Source organism: Saccopteryx leptura, chromosome 13 (assembly GCF_036850995.1).
Source record: "Saccopteryx leptura isolate mSacLep1 chromosome 13, mSacLep1_pri_phased_curated, whole genome shotgun sequence".
Classification (NCBI taxonomy): domain Eukaryota; kingdom Metazoa; phylum Chordata; class Mammalia; order Chiroptera; family Emballonuridae; genus Saccopteryx; species Saccopteryx leptura.
The window spans coordinates 27,792,738-27,805,122 of NC_089515.1; the positions used below are offsets into that span (position 1 = coordinate 27,792,738).

Here is a 12,385-nt window from a genome sequence, read left to right on the forward strand (position 1 = left end):
ATGAATTTTACATATTTTCAAAGGTCCCTCAACAATTCTGTCAGTTTTTCAAACATCAAAGGAAGTTAAAATACCTCCCTTTCTTAATCAACCTGGAATATTTTTGTCTTTAATTCACAGTGACAAATGCTATCTACATGTCAGGGGTAACGATTAGCCTTAAAGTGATGCTGGTTGCAAAGACTAACACTGATGATCATGATATTAGGATAACCAGTTTATCTGCAGCGATCTCTCCAGTCCTGGAATGAATGGCGGGTTGTCCGTTGGCATATGGAACACATATACCCACATCCCAGCATTAGGGAGAATGCCTCCCCTGTCTAATATGCATTGCACATTTTGCTCACCAGTGATTTAACAGTATTGATCAGTGAGAATTTTAAGAACTGTTCCAACAAAATTATTGAATGTGAAACATTAGAAAAAACATACAATCTTAGTAACTCCCAAAGGTGAAGCAATACAGGTAGCCTTTGGTGTTTTTTTTTTAAAGCAGAAAGGAGTGTCTATTTATTGTGGATCATAAGAAAAAGATGCCTTTCAATACTGCTGAATCCCATCGCTCAAGGCAGAAACAATGGTGACAAGGCATATACTTCACGGAGTCAACAAAAGAGGAATTGTAGAATAAAAATTTCAAACACAACAATGACAAATACCAGAAATCAAAGTATTCTGGATCCTTGCTTGCACAGAAAGACTTACATGAAGCTAATAAACAGCAGAGCCTTCAGCACCAGTAGTCTTAACAGGGCAGACCTAAGCAGGCGCTCTGCAGGAGCTGCTTAGGGAAGGATCGGCCCCTTCACACTGGAGTGGTGGTGGTGGACTGGCAGGCCACTGGAGGGTGTACGAGTGGCTGTGCTACTTCAAAAGAGGCTCAGGAGCAGATGTCTCCAGGCTTGCCTGACTCAGACACGCATGGCTATAAACATCCTGTGATTCAGAAATTTCTTTCAACTTTGGTTTTTTAAAAAGTGGCAAGCAATAAAGAAAAAAATGGCAACCAATGATTGAATACATTTTAAAAGTAGAAAGCCCTTAGAGTATGAGTAATACATAATTCATCTTACAAATAAAAGGACCTCCTTATTGCTCAGACTTCCAGAGAAACAAAATGGTCCACAGATGTATTTCCCCTCTGTCCTTCCAATAAAAGTACTGAGAACTATTAGAGCAAAGGAAACACGTGGAACTAATACAAGGGAAGTCTATTAGGATACAAAAAAGGAAGTCCTCATTTTTTTAACAAATAGTTTTTGTAACACCAACAAAATTCTCAAAGTTCGAGAAAGCATATATATGGCCCAGGTGGCAGGACTGGAAGATTTGTGGTAATTATTCTGAAGCTACCATAATTGCAGAAACAAATTTGGGAGAATTTGAAACATCCATTGCTTCATCTACTTTCTTTTTTTTTTTTTTGTATTTTTCTGAAGCTTGAAACGGGGAGGCAGTCAGACAGACTCCCGCATGCACCAGACCGGGATCCACCCGGCATGCCCACCAGGGGGCAATGGTTGCTTTGCCCATCTGGGGCATTATTCCTCTGCGACCAGAGCCATTTTCTAGCACCTGAGGCAGAGGCCATGGAGCCAACCTCAGTGCCCGGGCCAACCTTGCTCCAATGGAGCCTTGGCTGCAGGAGGGGAAGAGAGAGACAGAGAAGAAGGAGAGGGGGAGGGGTGGAGAAGCAGATGGGCGCTTCTCCTGTGTGCCGTGGCCGGGAATCGAACCCGGGACTTCTGCACGCCAGGCTGACGCTCTACCGCTGAGCCAACCGGCCAGGGCCTCTACTTTAATTCTTAATCCCAACTGAAGTTACATGCCACAGCAAGAAGGGGAATTAGATACCAGTTCTGAATATTATGAAGAGCTTTAAAGACAGCAAAGGGAATCCACTGTTGGATTCCAAATACCAAAATCCTCCTCCTGAAACCTTATCACTTTTCTATCTTTAAAGACGAGCTTAGCAATGGATGGCAGATTCAATCAACTATATCTTAAAGACAGCAAAGGGAATCCAGAAAGAGTCTGGAAACTGCCCAAGAATTACAACCAAGTTCCTGAATGAGGTAGATCCAATAAGCATCTATGCCTTAGATAATTTAGATTGCAACCATCATATGAATTACTTGATGCTATGCTTGAGGAAATTGTACAAAATTAAGTAAATTGTTTAAAAGACTTCTAAAATGTTAAAGTATTAAATACAGAAGCTAGAATAGATGTGGTGAGAAGTTGGTACTGTTTCTAGCAAAGTCTTTCGTATTTTATGCCTAAATATGAGCAAAGCAATCACAGTGAAGAACAGAAGGAGTTATAAGGATTAGGCATGATTAGTTGCAGCCCACTGTATCATAAATAGATTCTATTGAAACACACAATCTTCCAGAAAATTCTGTCAATGAGCATATCATGGTAGCTGTCACTGCTAATAGTAACTACATATTACTACTGCTCTGGGACTCAGTTTCATCATCCATAAAATCAAGGTTAACCAGACTTCCAAAATCCCTTTTAAAATCTCATGTTCTGAAATGTATGTACAGTGATGGCTGCTGGAAACTCCATTCCCATTAGGGAATGTCAGGGTAATGAATAAACTAGGAGATGACCACTGGCTCTTTGAGGCAGCCTGGTTTCTAAACCAAATACCAAAATCCTCCTCCTGAAACCTTATCACTTTTCTATCTTCCCTCCTGCCTTTAGTGCCTTAGGCCAGTGGTTCTCCCTTGGGAACTAACCTCAGATTGTTTTGTCTAGCCACCCTGTTTCATAGATGAGAAACGAACCAGAGAGGGCAAGTGACTCGCCAGAGTAACAGAGCTTGTTAATGACAGCCAGGGCTGGAATCCGAGTTCATGAAGTCTACTGTTCTTTCCCCTAAATCATACCACCCACCTGTTTTTCACTCTTGACAAAGAGCAAAACGCAAAACTATGAAAATAGGGATGGGGGAATCTATTTGGATAATACCGGTGAGAAATATGTTATTTCAAAAAAGTAAATATGGATATGAGAATATTAATGCTTAAAAAGACGAGCTTAGCAATGGATGGCAGATTCAATCAACTATATCTTAATAGTCACTTCCTCTGAAGTTAAAGGAAGCTTTCTTAGACTGAGGAGGGGAGAGTCAGAGTATTTTGGGTGGCATTAAAAGAATAAATACAAGACCAGTAGAAAGTGATTAAAATTTCCTTGACCAAGGGAAATCAATTCAAGGAGCTAAGGTACAGAGAGAGAAAGATGGTATAATTTCCCTTAGAATTAACCGCAACTTAAGTGAATGCAAAGCCTTATAATTGTATATTACACATATTGTCCTTATTTTTAGTGATAAGAATTCAGAGAAAAGTGATGGGTTTGCTATCTTAAGAATAATAAAACATCACCCCTATAAGCCTTTGACTTTGAGCTGGCATTTGTGATCTGTCTCAGTAATAAAAAAGTACTAAAACAGCTCAGGTTCACTATTGCTATTAGCAAAAAGACTGGTTTGTAGGATGCAAAGAAGCCTGTGGAATTTGAATTTTACAAAACCATAATTATTCACAGGAGTCACTCAAAATGCAGAACTGCAAATAAAAAACTCTTAAAGTCTTTAGAAACTGAGTACTATAAGCAAGAATATGTCATTAAGAGAAAGCAATACATATATATATAAGTAACTGGCACTCAGCAAGGAATAAATGGCTTCTGTTTCTAGCTAATGAGATTTCATTTAAGATCATTAATTGGGAGCAAGGGGAGAAGCACAGGAACCAATACTAACTAAGGATCTATTCAGTTTTTCTGAGGGACGTGATAAAAATTTGTTCTTATTTTTATACCATGGAACTCAGAACTTTTCCTCAGTAATAAAGACAAGCCTAGATCCTATAATAGGAAAATACTGTACAGGATATAGCATACGAAACAAAAACTCAAACACTAATTAAAATAAATTAAGAACATGAAATACATTTACAGTGAAAAAATGATATACACAGGTATCCTGAGTTTCTCAACTATGAAAAGAACAATAAGATCAATCTGAAAGGCTGTTATAATGACTGGTGAATATATATAGAATTCTTAACAGAGTGGTACACAATAAATGCATAACACATGATAGCTATTCTAGCCAGGATGAAGACTAACTTCCTAAGAGCTTTCCAAGGGGACTAAATCACCTCCTCCTCGCTTCAACTTCATTTTGAAATACGGAAGCAATCGCTTTCTTTCCAGACATTCTAACAGTCGAATTGAGCTTTCGACTAGATCACTGACTAGAGCTATAAGAAAAATACAAATATTATTTGGAAGCCAAGGTGAAGAGAAAAGAAAGAGCTACCTGAGTAAGCAATAGCTGAGAAAAACATATTTTGACATTATTTATAAGCAGTATTCATCAGGTGAGGGCTCACTCACAATGACAGAAAGAAGTCAAAGAAAATCAAGGCAATTTAAAAGTCTTAAAAATGAGCCTGACCAGGCGGCGATGCAGTGGATAGAGTGTCGGACTAGGATGCAGAGGACCCCGGTTCGAGATCCCTGAGTCCACCAGCTTGAGCACAGGTCATCTGGTTCGAGCAAGGCTCACCAGGTTGAGCCCAAGGTCGCTGGCTCGAGCAAGGGGTCACTCAGTCTGCTGTAGCCCCCAGGTCAAGGCACATATGAGAAATCAATCAATGAACAACTAAGATGCCACAACAAAGAATTGATGCTTCTCATCTCTCTGTCTTCCTGTCTGTCCCTCTGTCTGACACTGTCACAAAAAAATAAAAAGTCTTAAAAATGAATGGAAATTGCTGTGATACAAGTCCCAAAACAGTATTTCCTAAAAAAACAAAACAAAACCCAAACAACAACTATACAATTCTTTGCTAGAGCCATTAATATCTACTTTGAAAACAATTTCAAGATTTGTTTTCTTTTTACCTGCCAACTAAGGGTCAGTACTCATTTTCCTGTTTATTTGAAGAAGTATCTTGATTTCTTTTCCTGTTTTACAAAGCATTTAATTCCCTTCTCCCTGTATGAAATTTATAATTTAAGAAACTCACTTTTTCCTCTTTCAAGTCAGGGTCCATCTCTCCTGTGCATCTAATTTTAGAAATCAAAGGTGACCAAAAAAAGCAAAGACAGCTGCTTCGATTGTGGGAGTATATTCTTGGGCAAGACATCCACGGCTACAGATAGGAAGGGATACAGTATAAAGACGGTTCCATGGGGAGGGAAGGTGGGAGCTGATTATTGAGAAATCCTCGTGCCGCGTAAAGGCTACAGGAGGAGGAGCAGAGCTCCTGAGGGATCTGCTGAAAACTCATTATGGCTTTTCCTCTCTCCCGGTGAAGGGAGATGCTGTTTGTGACTGAGCAATCTCCTAGCGCAGGTTCTGAAAGTTTCCAAGTGGCTTGTTTACAGATATATCTATTTATTCCAAGGATTAGAATTTGCTTCTTTTCAGACATTCCAAGTCAAACAGAGAAAATTTCTATTTCTCAGAAAAACAATAAATAAGAGCTTGGATTTTATTGCTTTTGCCCACTAACCTTGTACTGTTCTTTCCTTTTTAAAAAACAATCCGAATACATCCCTTCCCAAACTATTTTTTATCTTAGCAGTGAAATAAAGGAACTCTTTTGAATCTTCCTGCATATGGACCTCATAAAAATAGGCCTAGAGACTTGGGGTGGTGAACACACAATACCATATACAGATAATGTATTATAGAATTATACACCAGAAACAATTTTATTAACCAATGTCACCCCAATAAATTCCTTAAAAATTAAATTAAATTAAAAAAAAATAGGCCTGGGGAACAGTGACCTGAAACCAAACCCAGGTCTCCAATCCCCATCACAGTTTCTCCATCCTACAAGAACATTTAAGGCTCAAAAAGAAAAATTAGAAAAACTAATGCCCAAATAGCCTCTCAGGCACATAGACATAAAAAAATTTTCTGTCCTGGTCATACAAGACATCATGTAAGATACAGTCAAAATCTTCGATGAACCATTCACTTAGGAGAGGTTCTAACCTTTTAAAATCACATGCTAACATCAGCAACATTAGGTCAGGGACCTTGGATCACACTCATAATGGCTTCTTTGTCAAGGACGCAGGCTGTGTTATTCTGGTTGCCTGTAAATTCATATTTGTTCCACTGAACTGCAAATTATCTTGGGTCCCTACTGAAGGTTGTGGATCTCCACATAAATGACATCTCTGTTACAGAGAAAGAAGGGGCTGCTGCACTTGCTAGAATGTCTTCGGCTTTGCATCAGATGCTCCCAGTTTGGTTTCACTCCAGCTTCCAGTGTGCCCAATGCCAAACTTCTTGCTTTGGCAAGAGGAGAAAAGTCTAGATCGCAGGAACACACCAGATCTCTCAGATAAAGGAGAAGCGTGCTTCAATTAGACTAAGGCTGGTCACCTTTGTCAGCACCAGTCTCATTTTTTGGTTCTTTACAGGCAAAGTTGTAGCTTCTCTCAGATAAGAGGACCTGGAGATTGAGAAGGAATTAAAAGTAGAAATTTCAAGGCCAAATATCCATAAGCTCAGGCGAAGCAGCATCTGAAGCTAGTATAAGAAAGTAGTGGAATTCGATGAGCAGCAACTCTGGGGTACTTGAGTCCCTGCCCAGCCTCATGGCCCCACCTGTACCCCAATCATGGGCACCACCTCTTCAATCCACAGCAAGTTCAGTGGAGCTGAGGCTCGAGTCTGTCGGTGGTGAATTCTGCGCAGCCGCAGAAGGTACAGGATGATGGCCAGTAGCACCACCAGGATACAGGCGAAGAAGAGATAGTGGTTGTAGACAAAGGAGAGGCGGAACCAGCTACTGTGGGCCTGTCGGACACCTTCTTGCCGTAGATCCCTAAGGAAGTTTGAAGGTGAAAAGAAGTGTTAGTTTCAAAGAGAAACCATGCTGATTTTAAAGGCTCAGTGAAGTTAGCCCATTTATTCCGTCCACACAAGCATTCTATGGTGTCAGTTCCATAGAGCACAGCCTGGCTGGTAGTGGTGCGGTGGAGGGCATCAACTCAGAATGCTGAGGTTGCCTGTTCAAAACTGGAGGTCCCCAGCTTGAGCGTGGCTTGTCGGCTTGAGTGCAAGGTCGATGGATTGTTGCCATGATCCCAAGATCACTGGCTTGAGCTCAAAATCTGATTCCCCAGTCCAGGTACATACGAGAAGCAATCAATGCATAACTAAAGTGAAGTGACTACAAGTTGATGCTTCTCTCTCCCTCCCTCTCTCTCTCCTCTCCCTTCTTGTGTTTCTCTCTCTAAAAAAAAAAAAAAAAAAAAAAAAATGCTGAAGTTTGTCCCCTGCCCCAGTGCTGCTGTGTGAATCTCTGTACTTTCCTTTCCAAGCTTAAAGAGGAAGCCTTACAGGCCTACACCCTCCAGAATCTGGGGACAAAATCAGAAGCCAAAAAAATGAACAGTAAGGTAAGACTTAATAGTGGCCCCACACCACTCTGGCCTATATACAGTCTGTAACTATGGTATTAATGAGACGAGGGTGGCCCCTGATTCCAAACAAGAACTCAGAGCATGTCTAAAAAAAGTTGCAGTGCTTTTTGAGGATTTAGGTTATGCTAAAGAAAGCCATCACTTGATCAATTCTATGGTAAGCTCAACAAAAATGAAGAGCTATGTAAAGCTAAGTACAGTGGTCTGCCTGTCTAGAACAGAAGCCATTCTTTGGTGGTCATGATGCCAGATCGGTTTTGTCTTGTGTGTGTGACCTGCAGTGGGCTTTTTGTTGTTGTTTTTTATTGTGACTCCAAACTGAGAGACTGCATATAAAATATGGGTTTCTGGCTTCTGACAATGAGAACTGCAAATGCAGGGACAGTACTTGTGTGTGACAGTTGAAGAGCACACCTCTGCGGTTCCCCACTTCTCTGACATCTGTCATCTGCACAGCTTCTGAGTGGTATCTGAAATAACCCGGGGAGAGAGCACCTACAGACTACGCCAAATATCTTATGGTTCACAACAGCAAGACATCAGGCTACCATTGCTTGAGAAAAACCTCGAATTCTGGCCTACCAAAAGCCTTCCTAAGCAATGACAGCATCTCTAGAGTAGAGCTACCCCTCGGAGAGATGGCTCTATTCAAACAGCCTGCCCGCCCCAGTTCTCTGCTTAGATATATTTTCCAGGGTAACTTAAGAATGACATTTTAGTTTGTCAGTCAGTATGCTGGAGTGGCTAGTGAGAGTTCATTCCTAGAGACCAGTTTGTTGTGGATTAGCAAATAAAACTGAATTTCTGATACTGCAATGCTGAAGAACAGACTCCAGACCCATAATGCTCAACCTTCTTTCTGTTTCAACATGCCTGGTAGTAACAGCAGTTCATCAGGTAGCAATAAAGGGAGTTTGTTTGTTTTGGGAGTGTCGCTTATGAAACTTATTCTGAGGTGCTAACGTCTTCTGAGCTCAAGACGCCAGCTTGGTTAGTCCACCATACCTGAGTGGTAAGAATCGTGTTTTATACAGAATGGCCCCCAGCGTCCACTGAACCTCTCGGTCATATACCAGCTGGGCTGTCCGTAGGTTTGGGTAATCGTAGGGAAAGTGGAATCCTTCATGAAGGACTTGGTACATCCAAGCCGATTTAAAACACTGATATCTGTGTGACAAGAAACAAATAATTTTAAAAATTTTTAAAAGAAGAAAATTCTAATGCTTTCCTTTGCACATTCCCACTAAATGTCTAAAAAAAGAAAGAAATCTATTCTCCCGGCTCCACCTTCCTCACCTCTAGATGGAGCCAAATTTGAGTCTACTTTCTCTTAACATTTACCACAAATGTGAAGAACTCATTTATGTAGTAATAATATTATGGTTATGTTTTCCTTTTCTTTCTTTCTTTTTTTCTTTAAAGAATTCTTCAAAGAACATACTGAAATATCTACATATGTAATTATGAAGCCTGGGATTTGCTTCAAAATAACCCAATTATGATAAGAACGGAGTCATGGGTGCAAAAATTGATGGGACAAGACTGGCCAGGAGTTGGTGTTAGTAGAAAAGCTGGGTGATGGGTACAAAAAAGTTCATTACAGGGGGTCCTCGGGTTATGACACAGTTCCATTCCAACAACACTCACATAACCTGAATTTTGGTGTAAGCTGCATCACACCCTAGCCTAAGTCATTTACCTACCCTAACATAGTTGTAAAATCATAATCTAGAACATAAAAGCACAACTAAGCCACAGAAAAAGAATACTGTGTATTCTTCCACCGCGCAACCAAACTAGTTCACCCACATAGTCTGTAAGTATGATGCTAACAGCGTAAGCCAATATACTCATGTCTCAATTTTTAAAAAAATTTTTATGGGAGTGAGCATCATGAACTCAAAACGTCATATGTCAAGACTGTCGTAACCCAAGGACCCCCTGTGTACTATTTTTATTTGTTTTAAATGTTTTAAACTAAAATGTTTACAAAACGGGAGGGCTGCCTGGCTTGTGGTGGCGCAGTGGATAAAACATTGACCTAGAACGCTGAGGTTACCGGTTCAAAACCCTGGGCTTGCCTGGTCAAGGCACATATGGGAGTTGATGCTTCCTGCTCCTCTCCCCTCTCTCTCCCTTCTCTCTCTCTTACTCTCTCTAAAATGAATAAATAAAATCTCCTCTCTAAAATGAATAAAATCTTTTAAAAAAATAGGAGGGCCGAGAAACCAAACTGACAAAATACTGATGTTTGTTGAAGTTGGGTGATAGTTACAGAGTTTACATTAGTTCTACTTTTCTACATGTTTGATATTGTAATAAAAAAATTTTATTTCAAAAGACCACCACTTTTGATTCCAAAACACTTGGAGAGAACTCTGGTAACCACTGGCTTCCTTTGGCTTTGATAAAATAGGCTCATTATTTAACCCCTATTGTTCAGAAAAATCAAAATCTGATGTAATCAATTCTCCTTCAATATACAATCCCATCTGTACTATTGCTCTCTTGATCTCCTTCATTATTCTTGATCTACATTTTATGCCCACAGCTAAGGGGGAAAGGGAGTTACTTACTTGAGTCGATGCTCATCTGCATGTGATGAAAAAAGGCCATTCTTGAACCTCTGAGTTAGCACTGACCAAGCCATGGCACAGTAATCCTGGAACGACCACAGAGAAATGGGGCAACATGAAGCTGGAGGAAAACCAGCGTCCCCCACAGTCACAGCTGTTCCAGTTCTAAAGTGACCTGTGGGCTACTGGTTGACAAAGGAAAACAGAAATGGCATATTCATTCACAAAACACTGCGCCAGGTCCCATGCAACGCAAGTCCCAGAACTCAGGCTGCAGCGTGACTTGAGTGGATCGGAAATACTCCTTTTTATTCCTAGCACCTCCAAGTCCAGAACAAAACCAGCCTGAGGTGACTCTTAAGCCTCTTAGACTTCAGAACGGGGTAAGGTTAGGACCAGGAATGCCAACGCCAACATCAAAATCTGAAGAGAGCTTCATTCTGCTCTTCACAGGACTGACACGAACAGGTAAAGCAGCTGGAGCAGACTGGTCACACCGGCACTGGCCTGCCTCCACTGGCAATGCTCACCACAGGAATCACTCCCTTTGCTTTGTTCAGTAAACTAACACTTCCCAAATATCTGATATGTGCCAGGTGCTATTCCAGGTGCCACAGGACCCAGCAGAAAATACAACAGACAAAACTGCTGCTGAATTTTCTGCATTTATCAGAAACTTATGTTCTAGTGGTAGGAGATTGATTATAACCAAATTTACATACATACGTATACACATGCATATATGGAATGTGTTAAATGACATAAATGCTCACAAGAAAAATAAAGCAGGAAAGAGAAATAGGTAATAATGGGGAGGGCTGCAATTTTGGCCAGGGTGGCCAGGGAAGGAGTCACTGGGAAGATAAGAGTCAAAGTAAAAGAAGTAAGGGAATAAAATCATCTCTTTGACCTGGGAAAGACAACACATTAAGCCACTACCAACTTGGGTAAGCAACGACTTGAGTCCTTTGGTATTCAAGGGAATAGAATTTTAAAAAGTTTCAAAATGAGAGAAAAATTCAGGCCATGGACTGTAGGGAGCCCTGTGTGCTGGGAAAGGAAAGGGAATAGGAAGCATTCCTGGAGGCTGGAGAGGAAAAAGCAAACACAAACCAGGATTTCTTGGGGACTGCCTTTAGGGAACAGGACAGCACACACACTGAAGGTATTATTCTCCTGGAAGTCTTCCACCAAGAGAACTCCAGAGAATTACAATAAAGCAGAAAGGGAAGAATAAAAACTGTAAGAGAAAACAGGTTCCTCCCGTAAGTTTCTCTAATAAAAAAGATCAGAGAGATATACACAAAAATGCCAACTGGCGAATCTAAACTAAAGCAGGAACTAGAGAAAGCTAGTTGAACTTTCACCCCCAGGTAACGAATGATTCAAGCCTATAGGATGCTTAAGTCCTATATATGCTCAAAGTGAAATTTTACTTCTGCATTTTAAATTTAAAGAATATTTCCACCATTGTTGCACATTTTCACACCTTTCTAATATTCTGAGTGACCTTATACTACTTCAACTTTTTAATACCTCAAACCAAAAAAATGAAAATGGATGTGGGACATTATCTCCAAAAGCACATTACAAATGGGAACTCCCAGGAAGAGGAAAAATACCTAAAGATGACACTACTTGGCCACAAACATTAAGCACGACTATTGGTAACTTGGAGGGAAAACTATTAGTTGCCACAACAGTTTCAGACCCTGGTGAAGCTAAGTTTAATCAACTGCAGGCAGCAGAGCATAGCAGGTCCCTTACCTTCTCCAAGTACTCCACTTCCTTATCTGTAAATGAGGGTTCACAGGGCTCCTGTACAGAGCCAAGTGAAACCATGCATGCAAAGCGCTTTGCACAACACCTGGAGCAAAGTCAGGCACCCAATAAATAGCCCCTGATGGCATGAGTCATCTTCCTTATTAATAATTTACCTGAGCAGCCTTGGCAAACGTTGGGCTGTGGTAGCGGCCGCCGATGCGCAGCACGTCCTCCGTACAGTAAAAAAACTCGGAGAAACCGTAGAACTCGCTGTTGTTGAAGTCAATTGGTGACTGGTAGATGCCATTCAGCGAGGCCTGGCTGGTGTTGGAGCGAGCCAGCAGGGGGCTCAGCATTGCCCCACAAGTCGCCCAGTCTCCTTTCCCCCGGACATGCAGGGCCTGGCTGTTCCTCTCCACCACGTCTGTGAGTCCCACGGGCAGACAAGGGTCTAGGAACGGATTGTCAGGACTCAGACCTGTCTTCTGGCCCAGCAACCTATCCCGGTGACAAGAACAAAACACATCACTGCTGTACTCATTCCGCTCTAAGAGATGCCTAGTTGAAAC

At 41.1% G+C, this 12,385-nt stretch overlaps 1 protein-coding gene across 2 annotated transcripts in view; it reads right to left on the reverse strand.

Moving 5' to 3' along the window:
- Window positions 1–2,029: 2,029 nt before the first annotated feature.
- The window catches only part of ENTPD7 (ectonucleoside triphosphate diphosphohydrolase 7), a 51,069-nt gene continuing 40,713 nt past the window's right edge, over window positions 2,030–12,385 (reverse strand). For both annotated transcript variants that reach the window (XM_066355541.1, XM_066355542.1), the window contains exons 10-13: window positions 11,990–12,314; window positions 10,053–10,138; window positions 8,482–8,643; window positions 2,030–6,875 (exon numbers count right to left, since the gene is read on the reverse strand). In XM_066355541.1, the coding sequence (XP_066211638.1) occupies window positions 6,644–6,875; window positions 8,482–8,643; window positions 10,053–10,138; window positions 11,990–12,314 (805 nt within the window). In that variant the 3' untranslated portion in view covers window positions 2,030–6,643. The remainder of the gene's footprint in view (window positions 6,876–8,481; window positions 8,644–10,052; window positions 10,139–11,989; window positions 12,315–12,385) is intronic.